Source organism: Syngnathus scovelli, chromosome 21 (assembly GCF_024217435.2).
Source record: "Syngnathus scovelli strain Florida chromosome 21, RoL_Ssco_1.2, whole genome shotgun sequence".
Lineage (NCBI taxonomy): Eukaryota > Metazoa > Chordata > Actinopteri > Syngnathiformes > Syngnathidae > Syngnathus > Syngnathus scovelli.
Window position 1 is genome coordinate 2,471,111 of NC_090867.1, and position 15,466 is coordinate 2,486,576.

General features: G+C 46.9%; 1 protein-coding gene across 2 annotated transcripts in view; it reads right to left on the reverse strand.

Moving 5' to 3' along the window:
* Positions 1–14,546, reverse strand: part of LOC137839809 (uncharacterized) — a 67,030-nt gene extending 52,484 nt beyond the window's left edge. Inside the window, exons 1-4 of one of the 2 annotated variants that reach the window (XR_011086085.1) lie at positions 14,387–14,546; positions 9,026–9,134; positions 4,154–4,273; positions 3,938–4,016 (exon numbers count right to left, since the gene is read on the reverse strand). Coding sequence is in view for 1 of the 2 variants with exons in the window: in XM_068649424.1 (XP_068505525.1) it covers positions 3,938–4,016; positions 4,154–4,273; positions 14,387–14,401 (214 nt within the window). In the remaining variant the exon portion in view is untranslated. The remainder of the gene's footprint in view (positions 1–3,937; positions 4,017–4,153; positions 4,274–9,025; positions 9,135–14,386) is intronic. The other variant, XM_068649424.1, reaches the window with a different exon arrangement.
* Positions 14,547–15,466: the final 920 nt, after the last annotated feature.

Consider the following 15,466-nt stretch of genomic DNA (forward strand, 5'->3'; position numbering starts at 1 on the left):
GCAAGCCCGGGTGTTCACAAAGTTAGATCTGCGCAACGCCTACCATCTGGTGCGCATCCGGGAAGGGGACGAATGGAAGACAGGGTTCAACACCCATCGAGGACATTTTGAATACCTCGTCATGCCCTTTGGCCTCACCAATGCTCCCGCTGTGTTTCAGGCCATGATAAACGATGTTTTGAGAGACTGTTTGGACCGGTTTGTGTACGTATATTTGGACGATATTTTGATTTATTCCCCAGATCTGAAGACCCATAGGGTTCACGTCGAGACGGTGTTGCAACGACTCCTTGAACACCAACTATACGTAAAGGCCGAGAAAAGTGAATTCCACAAGAGCACCGTTTCTTTTCTCGGCTTCATCGTAGCCCCGGGCAAGGTAGAGATGGACCCGGCGAAAGTAAGCGCGGTAACGGAATGGCCTACCCCTGACTCACGCAGGAAGGTGCAGCAATTCCTGGGCTTTGCCAATTTTTATCGGCGGTTCATCAAGGGCTTCAGTGCCACAGCGGCTCCCTTGCACGCGCTCACGTCTCCTAAAGTCCCCTTCCGCTGGTCAGCAGAGGCGGAGGCGGCCTTCCAGGAGCTAAAGAACCGTTTCAGCACCGCTCCCATCCTCACGCTTCCTGATCCGTCGCGGCAGTTTGTGGTGGAGGTGGACGCCTCCAATCAAGGAGTAGGTGCCATCCTTTCACAGAGGGCCAAGAGCGACAACAAGCTCCATCCGTGCGCGTTCCTGTCTCGACGGCTGACGCCCGCCGAACAGAATTATGATGTGGGGGATCGCGAACTGTTGGCAGTCAAGCTGGCATTAGAAGAATGGAGACATTGGTTAGAGGGAGCACAGCAGCCTTTTTTGGTCTGGACAGACCATAAAAATTTAGAATACATAAAGTCAGCTAAGAGACTGAATTCACGCCAAGCCCGCTGGTCACTTTTTTTCAATCGTTTTAACTTCACTCTGTCCTACAGACCGGGAACCAAGAACACCAAGCCTGACGCCCTCTCCCGTGTTTTCAACTCGGATCCAGAAATTAAGAAGCCCGAAACCATCCTGCCTTCTCATTGCCTGGTTAGAGCAGTGACCTGGCCTATCGAAGGCCGGGTACAGCGGGCCAATGGTAACAAGCCACCCCCTAGTGGTTGCCCTGAGAACCGACTATTTGTCCCTGCTCAATTACGATCCCAAGTCATCCATTGGGCTCACACCTCCAGACTCTCCTGCCATCCGGGCATGCGCCGAACGCTGTTTGTAATCCAGCAGCGATTCTGGTGGCCCTCCATGAGGGCAGACGTCAATGAATACGTTGCAGCCTGTCCCGTCTGCGCCCGGAATAAGAACTCCCACGGCGCCCGTATGGGGTTGCTGCATCCCCTACCCATTCCTTCGCGCCCATGGGCGGAGATATCCATGGACTTCGTCACCGGGCTTCCGACCTCGCATGGGCGAACCACCATACTCACAGTGGTGGATAGATTTTCAAAGATGGCTCACTTTATCGCCTTGCCCAAGCTCCCGTCCGCTAAACGAACGGCCACCGTGATGATGGACCACATATTCCGGGTTCATGGGTTCCCGAAAGACATTGTTTCCGATAGAGGGCCCCAATTCGTATCCAGGTTTTGGCGGGAGTTTTGCAGGCTCATAGGGGCGACCGTGAGTCTCACGTCAGGCTATCACCCGGAGGCAAACGGACAGACGGAACGTATTAACCAGCAGTTGGAGACAAGTCTCCGCTGCCTGGTCTCCCAGAACCCCTCCTCGTGGAGCAAGAACCTCTCCTGGGTGGAGTATGCCCACAACTCCCTGCCCACCACGGCTACAGGTATGTCCCCCTTCAAGTGTGTGTATGGCTACCAGCCCCCTGTCTTCCCTGACAGTGAGCCGGAGGTGACGGTGTCTTCAGCCCACGCCTTGGTGCGTCGTTGTCATCGCGTCTGGTCGGCGGCTCGGGCCACGCTGGTCCGACAGGGGGACCGGGTCAAGCGGATGGCTGACCGGAGGAGACGTCCGGCGCCCGTGTACCAGAGAGGTCAACGTGTCTGGCTATCCGCCAAGGATCTTCCCCACCGGGGGGACTCCAGGAAACTGGCGCCTCGCTTCGTGGGTCCGTTCCCCATCGCCAAGGTCGTGCACCCGGCCGCGGTGCGTCTCCGCTTGCCCAGGTCCCTTGCAGTCCACCCCACCTTTCACGTTGGGAAGGTCAAGCCGGTGGTGGACAGTCCGTTGGTGCCAGATCCTGCGCCCCCTCCACCTCCGCGGACTGTGGGAGGTGGGACGGCCTACACCGTTAAAGAACTATTGGATGTGCGCAGAAGAGGCCGGGGCTGGCAGTACCTGGTGGACTGGGAGGGTTATGGGCCGGAGGAGCGGCAATGGGTGCCGCCTAGTTATATTTTGGACTCGGGACTTTTTGAGGACTTTTATGCGGCTCACCCTGGGGCTCCTGGGCCGTCTGGGATCCGGCCCTAGGGGGGGGGGGTTCTGTCATGCGGTCGCGTTTATTTTTCCGGGTTTCTGTCTCGTCGATGTCGTAATTTTACTTCCGGTTTTATTTTGTCGTTCCTTCCGGTTCAGTTTGTGTTTCCTTCCTCGGTGTTGGTTGTCTTGTCTTCCCTGATCCCGATTGTGTGCACCTGCGTAATCGATACTAATTGTCATCACCTGTGTCCCCGCCCTTTTGTGTGTATTTAGTCTGTGTCTTCCCCTTGTCTTGTGCCAGTGTGTCTTGCCTCGTCCCGACCACCAGCGATCCCTTGATGCCTGAACTCTCTGAAAGAACCCTCCTTTTTGTCTCGCCACCGAGCGACGCTTTTGTTTGTGCCTTGGTCTCCATCGCCTTTTTGTCTCGCCCCAGTGCGACTCCTTTAGTTGGTACTTTTTGCTACGCGTTTTCCCTCGTAAGAGGCGTTTTGATTTGTACTTTTAGCCTTTTGACTCGCCTCAGTGCGACACCTTTTGTTTGTACCTTTTGCCACGTGTTTTCCCTCGCAAGAGGCGATTTGATTTGTACTTTCGCTCTGTGTGCTTGCTGGAATAAATCCAAGATAGAAACGACTCTGCATCCGAGTCCTTCGCCTTGTTCCCGGCCTGACAGGTAGCCCTTTGTCTTAATCAGTACCCAGAGAGTAGCTCTCGGTTTAAGAAAGGTTGGTGACCCCTGCTCTAAGGTTTTGACGAGACAAAGGCAGTCTACCCTTTGATCTCTGGAAAAAGGACGTGGTTTTATAGTATGTTGATACTATGATATTAGTTGCATAATGCAGACATGTGGGGTCGCTGTGGTGCGCCAGAGGCATTGTACTGCTATGTTACGCACGAGTAGTGGGGGATTAAGAGTTGCTGAATAAAGAAGTTGCATTAGCGTTCATTTCTACTCCGTATAAAAACATATTGCAAATTCAGCAATGTTGTCATGGTAAATTTTAATCACCTAATATTTGTACTTGCAGTAACACTCAACTCTGCAGTTTGTTAGAGTTGTGCTCACTCTAACTTATTTGCAAGAACCACACGGGAGACAGTATGCCCTTTGAGCACTTGCAAGTGGAGAAATTGTTCGTCACTGTACATACAGTGGTGTTCGAACAAAGTCTGCCTTTGGTTTCTTGCAAGAGCATATTTATTGAGAACAAGCAGGGTGGGGGTGACAGTGGACATGTTTGGTGGTCACCTCAGTAACTGGTTAATCAGTGCGGAGGGTCCCAGCTCATTGTTTTACAAGGTTGTGTAAAACAGAAACTAGTGGAGCATTTTAGATGACTAACTAAGCAAGAATGTTTCCACACCATTTGGAAAGTTTTAACAACTGAATGGTTAAACTTTCCAGAGTAAAAGAAAGCAGAAAGTTTTAAACAAAGTTAATAATTCTAGTCTACATTCCAACATAATCATACGATCAGGATAGTTTGTCAACCCCAACACTTTTGTTCTTACCGTCCATGAGGTTGTAGAGGTTGCAGTAGTTTGTACCATGGTCTTTTATGAGATACCAAGTCTCAGAGATTGACATGGCCTACGGACATCACACAAAAAATAATCACATAGGGAATAGGAAGACGGATAGAAAAACATCACATAGTCAGTGATTCAAAGTCAGCAGTTATTAATTTCAGGCATTGTAAGATAGTTTATACATGAGTGGAAACCTACCGAAACATGACAGAAGTTGTGGAAATAATAGGGAAGTAGGCGAAAATGAATAACATCCACATATCTCTTAACGGGTTGCATGTGTTTGGCAGCTATAAAGTGGACCGAGGCAGACTCCAACTGGAAGGCACAAGCACATATAGTATAAATGTTTGAGACAATCACATGACTTTTACACTGTCAGACATAGTACATTATAGTGTTACTAAAGCAGTCCTTCTCAAATTGTGGGGCGCGCCCCCGTCGGAGGGCACGGTACAATACCAAGGGGGGCGCGTGTGGCACCAGGGAACATGCTTTTCTTTTTTTCTAGATTAAAGGTAATTAGACATTCACTGCAGTAGGTGGGAGTGGCGGTATCACTGTAAGAGTGTGCGTAACGAGTAGTCGCTCTCCAGTGTAGAACGTACAGAACATATGCACACACAGCACAGAGCAGGCGATAAAATGTGCAGTGGGACACCATCGAAAAATATTTAACAGGGTTGAAAAGAACGGCGGTGAGAGACGGAGATAAGAGAATTGAGAGTCACACGAACACTAAGACAAGGAAATATGACGAAGCATACGTAGCGCTCGGCTTCAGTGTGACTACGATGGGAGACGAGGAAAGACCGGCGTGTTTACTGTACCTTACAATGTTGGCAGCGGACAGTATGAAGCCAAATAAATTAAGGCGGCACTTAAAGTCATTGCACCCTAATCACGCTGATAAGATGCTTAAGGTTTTTCAGCGAAAACGGGTTGAATATTACCAACAATCATCCCACTTTGTGAATGCTACTTCAGTCAACCAGCAAGTACTGTTAGCGTCATATAAAGTAGTGTACCAAATTGCTCCGTGCAAAAAAATAAATAACTAAAAAATTTAAAAAAAAAAAACACCATTGCAACCGTGGATATGGTCTCTGTCATGCTGCCTCATTTTAATAAAAAAAAAAACTGCACAAATTGTTTTATTCATTTTTGTTTTGTAGGTTAAAATGTTTTATATATTGTGCTCCTGAGTTAATGTTGCTGATTACTTTGAATTGAATATTATTTGTTGCTGTTATTTAATTTAATATTATGCATGTTTATTATTACTTAATCTTGAATCTTTATTGTATTTTTTTCAGCATAAAATGGCAGTTGGTCAAGAAGTCAAAGTCAAAGTCAAAGTCAGCTTTATTGTCAATTTCTCCACATGCCAAAGACACACAAAGAAACCGAAATTTCGTTCCCCCCTATCCCACGGTGACGAGACATGGCTCACAACAGACAAAAAAGTAAACAAGTATAACAAAAGCGTGCTGAATAAATAATGAATAAATAACACAACAATAAATAAATAAATAAGAGGAGCAGAAAAAAAAGGAGCAAGTGCGCGTACAGCAGACATTCCCGAGAATAGCGCAACAGTGCCGCACGCAACGCAGAAGGGGGTAGCGAGTTCGGGGCCCTAACAGCCTGGAGAAAGAAGCTGTTGGCGAGTCTGGTGGTGCGGGAGCGCAGGCTCCTGTACCTCTTCCCAGAGGGCAGAAGGTCAAACAAAGAGTGAGCCGGGTGACTCACATCTCTGGCAATCGAGGTTGCCTTGCGGGCGAGATGGGAGGTGTAAATGTCCTTCAGGGAGGGGAGCGAAGCACCAATAATCTTACCAGCCGTATTCACTATGCGCTGCAGGGCCTTCAAGTTCTGTTCAGTGCAGTTACCACCCCAGACAGCGATGCAACTGGTGAGGACGCTCTCAATGGTGCCACGGTAGAATGTAGACAGGACTGCCTGACGAGCATATGCACGCCTGAGCTTCCGCAGGAAGTACAGGCGGCGCTGAGCTTTCTTTGCCAGTGACGAGGTGTTTGCGGACCAGGAGAGGTCCTCACTGATGTGCACCCCCAGGAACTTGGTGCAGCTCACCCTCTCCACCACAGCACCGTCGATGATCAGCGGCAGGTGTGTTGTGTGACCCTTCCGGAAGTCAACAATGATTTCCTTGGTCTTATTGACGTTCAGCAGGAGGTTGTTGTCCCTGCACCATGTGGTCAGAAGGTCAACTTCCGACCTGTACCGAGTCTCGTCGCCCTTCGTGATGAGACCCACCAGAGTCGTGTCGTCAGCAAACTTCACTATGCGGTTCTCGCTGTAGGTTGCAGTGCAGTCATGCGTCAGCAGGGTGAAGAGCAATGGACTGAGCACGCAGCCCTGGGGGGCCCCCGTGCTCAGCGTGATGCTGGTGGAGATTTTGTCGCCAACACGCACCACCTGAGGCCTCTGACAGAGGAAGTCCAGTAGCCAGTTGCAGAAGGAGGTACTGAGGCCCAGCTCGTCGAGTTTGCAGATGAGTCGCTGCGGCACAATGGTGTTGAAGGCAGAGCTGAAGTCCACAAACAGCAACCTCACATATGGGTCCTTTCTCTCCAGGTGGGTGAGGGCCGAGTGGAGGGCAGAGCAGATGGCATCCTCAGAGGACCGCTTGGCACGGTATGCAAACTGGAAAGGGTCAATGGTGTGGGGGAGAACGGACTTGATGTGCTCCATGACAAGCCGCTCAAAGCACTTCATGATGATGGGCGTCAGTGCCACGGGGCGGTAGTCATTGAAGCAGGACGGTGCAGGTTTCTTCGGCACAGGAACGATGGCGGCAGCCTTGAAACACGAGGGGACGATGGCCTGCTGCAGGGAAACGTTAAAGATGTCCGTGAAGACACCCGACAGCTCCCCAGCGCAGTCCTTCAGCGCTCGACCCGGGATGTTGTCAGGGCCCGCCGCCTTACGGGTGTCAAGAGCGGCAAGCGCCCTCCTCACACCGTCGGCAGAGAGGCGCAGGGGCTGCTCGTGTGGGGGGGGAGTGGTCTTCAGTGGGCAAGTGCTGTTCTGGGCGTCGAAGCGAGCAAAGAAGCGGTTCAGATCGTTCAGCAGACGGACGTCGCCCTCACAGCTCCTCGGCGCGGGCTTGTAGTCCGTGATGGTCTGAATGCCCCGCCAAAGGCTACGTGTGTCCTTGCTGTCCTTGAAGTGGGTGAAGACCTTGCACGAGAACGCCTTCTTCGCTTCTTTGATGCCTCGGGATAGGTCGGCCCTCGCTGTCCTCAAGCCAGCCTCATCCCCCGCTCTGAAAGCCTTGTCCCTGGCCCTCAACAGTCTGAGGACAGCCCCCGTCAGCCACGGCTTCCAGTTCGCGCGAGTGCGGACGGATTTCGAGCAAGTCACATCATCGATGCACTTCGTGATGTAAGAGGTAACAGAGTCAGTATACTCCTCTATGTCCGTCCAATCGTTGTAGGTGGCTGCCTGCTTAAACAAGTCCCAGTCAGTGGTGTCGAAGCAGTCACGAAGTGCATCGGAGGCACCCTCAGGCCACACCCGAACCCTCCTCCGAACCGGCCTGGATGCCTTTACCAATTGTCTGTATGCGGGCAAAAGCAAAACGGTTAGATGGTCAGAAAGCCCCAGATGGGGGAGGGGGGTGGCTTTGAAAGCTCCCTTTTGCGCTGAGTAGACTAGGTCCAGGAAGCTGTCTCCACGTGTCGGAAAAGTAACATGCTGGTGAAGCCTCGGGAAAACAGACTTCAGGTTGGCATGATTGAAGTCTCCAGCGAAGATGGTAAAACCGTCAGGGTGCGCTGTTTGCTGTTCACTGACAGCCTGGTACAGTTCACCAAGCGCCGCGATCCTGTCGCCTTCGATGTTGGAAGGCGGGATGTATACCGCGACTAGCAGAATCGCGGTAAATTCCCTCGGCAGATAAAAAGGACGGCACTTAATGATCACAAACTCCACAAGCGGCGAGCAGTGCTTACATACCACTACAGAGTCCCGGCAGCATTCTTCTCGGATGTAGACGCATATTCCACCTCCTCGCGACTTTCCCCCTCATACAATGGCACGGTCCGCCCGATAGCACGCTAGCCGCTCCAGATGCACGGCAGAGTCCGGAATGTTATCACTCAACCAGGTCTCGGTGAACACGAGCACACAGCAGTTCCGCACCGTCCGGTTCGTAGACCTCAGCAGGCGAACGTAATCCATTTTTTTGTCCAGCGATCGAACATTCGCCAGAAGAATGGAGGGCACCGCCGGGCGCGCTGGGTTGGCCGCCAGCCTGGCCCGGACGCCTCCGCGCTTGCCCCTCTTCTGCCTCCTCGCACACCGTTTCCGACGGCTCCCAACTGGGGGAGGAATAGCGGGTGAGGTCGGCGACGTTTCAGGACGTAGCAGTCCGAGCGCCTTTAATGTCGACGCTTCAAAGTCCAGAACGCCGCAAAACCCACTTCTGCCGATGTCGAGCAGAACCTGCCTGCTGTACTTGTAGTACGATAAAGCACGACGAGACGAACACATAAGACTGTCGGACGAACACTCATTAGACGAACAAATCACCGTACTGATGGGATAGAGAGTGGCCGCTGCGTGTGCACGCGCCCCCATCTTGAAAATTTATAGTTTATAGATTTATAGTTTATAAGAATGTTTATAGTTTAAGTAATTAGAATTTATTTTTTAATTTCAGACAAAGTGATGCACTTGATCTGTTGTATTACAGACTAAAAAACAATGTTATTAATCAAGTTATTATTTATTGTAAGTTTATCTTTCTTTTTCATTTATTTTTTGTTTTTCTTTAATGTTAAGAAGGGTACAAGCATGGGGTGTGTAAAATGTTTTCTTCTCCTGGGGGGGCATCACAGGAAATAACTGAGAAGCACTGTTGTTATGTTATGTCATAGGGGTGTTTTAATACCTTCTGAATATCTGGATTATCAAATTTGCCCAAATGTACATATTATAAAATATATTTCTTTTGCAATATCCAACAAATTTACAAACGTAATACAAAAATAAAAATAGGTACACTTTTAGATATTGCTATATCTCAATCACACATACAACCTTGTACAAGCATCGTTGTCCGCCCTGCCTGCAACCAGCCATGGTTTCCCACTTTCTTATTTGTAGAACCAGGGATTTGTAAACTGTCTGACAAGGTATGCCAAAATACCTGGAAGGGGTGAAACAGTCAATGTTATTGATAGGGTACTTTCACTGACACGGTCCATACAAAAACAATGTACAGTACTTTTTAAATGAAAGTTGAATTGCAATACTCTAAAAATCCTCTTTACTACATCTCACTGGGATGGGCTAGACAGAAAAATATACTTTTAAAATGAAAGTTTAATTATCATACTTAATTCATCTTTGAGGAATGCTCTTTATCATCTTGGAGATTAGTCAGTGATGGTGTTTGTTAGGGTTTTTCAGATTATCCTTATCGTATGATTATGTTGGAATGCAACCGGTAATAAATAACCTACCTTGTCCCATCCTCCACAAGGTCGTAAAACATCCCCTGATATGTTTTGACTAGAGCACAAGGGCTTCCTATTCAACCTACTCTTACCCCCACTCTGTTTCTCTTAATAAATATGCCCTTGCAGGAGGGAGAGTTTTAGACTTCACTCCTTCAACGTGTGAGCTCTCCACCTGCAGGTGTCTAAAAGGACTTGCTTGTCTCTCGTGTGGTTCTTGCAAAATAAGTTGGAGTGAGCGAATCTCTAACAGTGTTGGTTGCCCAACTGTCGCTATGCCTCTGATTTAACAGTACATTACATTCAACGTTGAATGCCCATCCATCAATCCAACCACTCCTTCATCATTTGCTCAGGAAACAAATTGGCAGCATACTTCATGTACTGTATTAGTGAACCAACTTATATTCCCCCTCCTTTTTTGAGAAAGTGTATTTTCGAGTGACGTGTAGGCTGCAAAAGCACCTAACTTTCTTCCTGCGCTGTTGATTACGAGCAAATTTACTCAGCATATCCCCAATTCTCTCACTTTAATTCTAACACCATTTACCTCAAGTATGATCAGTGTTTCTGTCGGTCCATAATCTTAGATCATGGGTTGGCCTTAGATGTGAACATTGACGCAATTAAGGCTGTTCCCGAACAAGGTACATTTTGTTAACAACCTATATTAGCTGTGGTGCAATTTAACTAAATGATTTTTTCCTAACAACAAACAATAAAAAAAAAGCAAAAAACACCTTTATACCAACTACCGTAATTTTCGGACTATAAGTCACGTTTTTTTTCATAGTTTGGGTGGGGGGGCGACTTATACTGAGGAGCGACTTATATGTAAATTTTTTTCATACATTTTCAAAATAAAAATAAAAAGTGAAACCGCAATAAACAAACCGCGATGTAGCAAGGGATGACTGTAATTTGAATTTCAAGTGACGTCAGCAGCGCGGCGCGGCGCAGCGCAGCGCAGCGGTTGTTTACATAAAGGACAAAGATTCTATCGCGGGATGACGAAGATGACGAAGGGCCCCATGTACTACCGGCATCATTAGCGGTTTTGTTTGTAAGTAACACGGAGGACGAAGAGTTTGAAGGATTTAATGATTTGGAGTGACACAGAAGGTTTGAAAAACTATTATGGCTTTTACGCACGCCCGGTCCTACTCTACGGAGCTCTCTTTCACCTCCGTGGATGGAAGTCGGGGGCCGGCGCTCGGCCAGGTGGCTTTCCGGGGACGGTGGATGGGGCTCTGACATGGCTTTTACGCACGCCCGGTCCTATTCTATGGAGCTCTCTTCCAACTCTGTGGCTGGAAGTGCCACCTCCGGGGATGGAAGTCCACGCCGCCACACGCCTGGAAGTCCACGCCGGCGCTTGGGGCGGTTAAGTATTTTGTTAGTTATTTGATATATTTTATTTCGTGTAGCAACTTGTATATGTTTTTATCGTTACAGTTCAGTAGTTGGTGGCTTGTTGAACTCTTGTTTTGTTAAATAAAGAGCCGTTTACCAAACCCACGTCTTTCTTTGTACTTTGTTAACGCTACAATGTAGTTATATACTAGATCTGTGGAATAATGACGTGGCTGATGTCAGGGCGCACGCGCGGTGTTGTTGACAAAGGACGAAGAATTGGATGGATGGATTTAATGATTTGGAGCGACACAGATGGTTTGATAATATTATTGCTCATATAATAGTTATTTGATATATAATTCATATATCGTTATATGGGCCTGTGGGATATTTTGCGCCATCAGCGGTGCGCACCCATTGTTGACATAAAGGACGATCGATGGATTTAATGATTTGGAGTGACACAGATGGTTTTATAAACGTGTTATTTATGTAATAGTTATTTGAAAAACTCTGAATGTTACGTCAGGCCCGTTCTCAGCTCTTCGTTTCTGTTTATGTCACGTTAGCATACCTATCGTTTAGCCTGTTGTTGCTCGTTCATGTCTGTTCTTGGTGTTGGATTTTGTTGAATAAGTTCCCCCCCCAAATGCGACTTATACTCCGGAGCGACTTATATATGTTTTTTTTCACGTTATTGTGCATTTTATGGCTAATGCGACCTATATTCCGAAGCGACTTTTAGTCCGAAAAATACGGTAACATGCACACAAGAGTCAGGTTTATGTTTTGGAAGATTAAAAAAGAGACAAAAGGCAAAATTAAACTTCAAAGCATTATGGGAGAAGATATTGATACCCAGTCCTCTGGGAAGGGACTCACTCATGCGCCAAGTAATTTTTTTTTTGGGGGGGGGCAGGTCACATTTTGAGGTTTGGAGTCACAATCTCAAAGACACACCAGGCATGGTCCACAGCAGCAGGCAGCACCCGCCAACGCAAGCGGATTTGCTCCCAGTGTGCCAGATAATTTCTTGCTGTTAGTGCCCGGAAACTGCTTTGCAACAACTATAAATGGTGTAGCTACAACTTGAAGCTGGCTCCCAAAAACGGCTTCCTTCTAAGAAGGTCTGTCAAGTTTCTTGGTCATGTGATTGACAAGAGTGGTGTCGACAGACCCCAGTAATATCACGGATATGAAAACTGCCGACCTCACGTCTGATGATGTGACCCCATCCCAAAAGCGAGTGAGATCCTTTTTAGGGATGCTGAATTACTATCAGCAAGTACAGGTCGGAAGTTGACCTTCTGACCACGTGGTGCAGGGACAACAACCTCCTGCTGAACGTCAATAAGACCAAGGAAATCATTGTTGACTTCCGGAAGGGTCACACAACACACCTGCCGCTGACCATCGACGGTGCTGTGGTGGAGAGGGTGAGCTGCACCAAGTTCCTGGGGGTGCAGATCAGTGAGGACCTCTCCTGGTCCGCAAACACCTCGTCACTGGCAAAGAAAGCTCAGCGCCGCCTGTACTTCCCGCGGAAGCTCAGGCGTGCATGTGCTCCTCAGGCAGTCCTGTCTACATTCTACCGTGGCACCATTGAGAGCGTCCTCACCAGTTGCATCGCTGTCTGGGGTGGTAACTGCACTGAACAGAACTTGAAGGCCCTGCAGCGCATAGTGAATACAGCTGGTAAGATTATTGGTGCTTCGCTCCCCTCCCTGAAGGACATTTACACCTCCCATCTTGCCCGCAAGGCAACCTCGATTGCCAGAGATGTGAGTCACCCGGCTCACTCTTTGTTTGACCTTCTGCCCTCTGGGAAGAGGTACAGGAGCCTGCGCTCCCGCACCACCAGACTCGCCAACAGCTTCTTTCTCCAGGCTGTTAGGGCCCTGAACTCGCTACCCCCTTCTGCGTAGCGTGCGGCACTGTTCCCTATTCTCGGGAATGTCTGCTGTACGCGCACTTGCTCCTTTTTTTTCTGCTCCTCTTATTTATTTATTTATTGTTGTGTTATTTATTCATTATTTATTCAGCACGCTTTTGTTATACTTGTTTACTTGTTTGTCTATTGTGAGCCATGTCTTGTCACCGTGGGATAGGGGGGAACGAAATTTTGGTTTCTTTGTGTGTCTTTGGCATGTGGAGAAATTGACAATAAAGCTGAGTTTGACTTTGACTTTGAGCACTTGGTGCTCAGATATTCTTCCATTGCCTAGTTCTGTTTGATCTTTTTACGGGTGTAAACAAGAAAGGCAAACACCTAATCTTCCAAGCTGAAAGTTGCACCCCTCTAACTGGATGCTGAAGCAGGAGGCACTGTCTCCGATCTCCACGCAATGCTGTATAGGCGTGTCGGCCAGGACAGCCCCACAACATCCAGAGCATTTAAGAACTGTGGGTGGATCTCATTTCCTCGAAAGAGCATTTTAATGACCTCAGCAACTTTGACCCCAAAGGTTGGAGAGTCCACCACAGCTTCTTCAGGCCCTGCCTCCGTAATAGAAGGTGTGTTGTTGGAATTAAAGAGATCTTTGAAGTAATTTCCCCACCGACTCACGATGTCCCGAGTCGAGGTCGGCAGAACACCGTCTCCACCATAAACAGTGTTAACAATGCACTGCTTCCCCCTCCTGAGATGCCGGATAGTGGACCAGAATTACCAACATGTTATTTTCATTTACTTTTCAATGAGTGATCTGTTTATAGTTAGTTGTAATTCCTTGTTGATGTTCTTTCTCCCCAAAACCATGAATTTTGTTATGCTTAGTGAAAACCTGTTGATATGGAACCATATTTGGAGGTTTGACAATTCTTTAGTTACAGTATCAATCAAAATATGTAGACCCTTTCCAGAACAATTTATAGTAGTGTCATCTGCAAACATTACTAGTTTAAGTTTGTAACACATGGATTGTCATTTACATGTATACATTATAAACAGTTTAGGCCCCAAAACCAACCCCATTGATATTCAAACTTGATCTAGTATTATCAATTTGTAAAAATGGTTGTTTATTATTTAGATAGCTTTTTATCCATTTTTGTGATTTACCCTGTATTCCAAGCCCATTCAGCTTTTCAAATAGAATGTTATGGTTTATGGCATCAAAAGCTTTCCTTAGGTGCAAGAATATTCCTATGCTATGCCGCCCATTATCCAATGATTCTTTTATGTCTTCAGTGAATTCTGTGAGCACATGAATGATTGTTTTCTTTTTGCAAAAGCCATATTGATTATCATACAGAATATCGAATATCGTCTAATAGTCTTCTATAAATTTCTCCAGCCTTTGATTAAAAGTTTTCTCAATTATTTTAGAACACTGAAGGAGATAGTTATTTAGTTAATGCTTATTCCATGTTTATAAAGGGGAGGGTTTGTGTTGCCATATTGCTTATTAAAAATAGATGTATCTGAAGGCATTGGTAAACAAACAAACAAATGAACAAATAATATAATAAAATAATAATAATAATAATAATAATAATAATAATAATAATAATAATAATAATAATAATAATAATAATAATAAATAATGATATATTGATAAATAATAATAATAATAATAAATCTTACCATTCTACTTTGCATTGGGCATGCAAAGGTCCAGCGAGGCAAAGCTCATTAACACCAACTGCCAAGAACATTAGAATCAAGCAAGTATTCATGATACATCAAACCATTTACAAATGTACTATGTACAGCTGCTCCAACACTTCAGATGGCAAGCAAACATCCCAAGACTGTCATGTGCTTTTCTGGAAAGGAATTTAACTAAATTCAATTTACTTCAGTGGTACAAACAATGAATGCTCAAGGATTTAATGAGATGAAGGTGGAGCTCCATCAGGGGTCTCAAATTTGAGGCCTGTGGGTCAACTGCGGTGCCCAGGACAATAATTTGCAGCACCCGCCAGGGCCGGACTGGGAGCTTTTATCCGGCCAGGAGTCAGTTATGTAACCAGGCCACCATAGAGAGAATAGAAGAATGCTCCAGGCCTTGATGTCTATTCATATGCAAATGAGTTAGGGGTCATAACATTTTATGACCTTTTTATGACTTGTTATGGTATCATAAATCACCCCCTTTTGGATTGGGGCGGGGTTGGGGGCATCAAGATGGCGCTAGTCGTGACGGCGCCATCTTTGACTGTCGCCATTTTGGTTTGCCGGCGCCATTTTTAGATGTGGATATGTATGGGCATGTATTTTTATGAATCAAAACAGGTGCAGCATCTGAGCTAGCTTTGCTACCAGCCAGTACGTGTGGGTTGAAGGGGGGCCGTTTTGTTGAGAAGGAGAAGAGTAGGGGTGTTTGTGTCAGTGTGGGGGGGCGTGAGAGTCGTCAGCATGGTGCCAAAGTTATCTGAAAGAGAGTCGCATGTAATTTGACAAACAATAGTTTAGCCAAAGTTATCTGAAAGAGAGTCACATGTAATTTGACAATAGTTTAGAGGATCAAGGGGGTTTTGTTGAGAAAATCATTGAAGTTTACCCTGCAATAACTCGTCCGACTAGAATCACATCTCACAGTGCCACTATAATTGATAATATATTTACAAATGTGATTGAAAAGAAAGTAAAAACTGGACTGATAATAAATGATTCAAGTGACCATCTGCCAGTGTTTGCGGTGATCCAGAACTGTACAAGGGA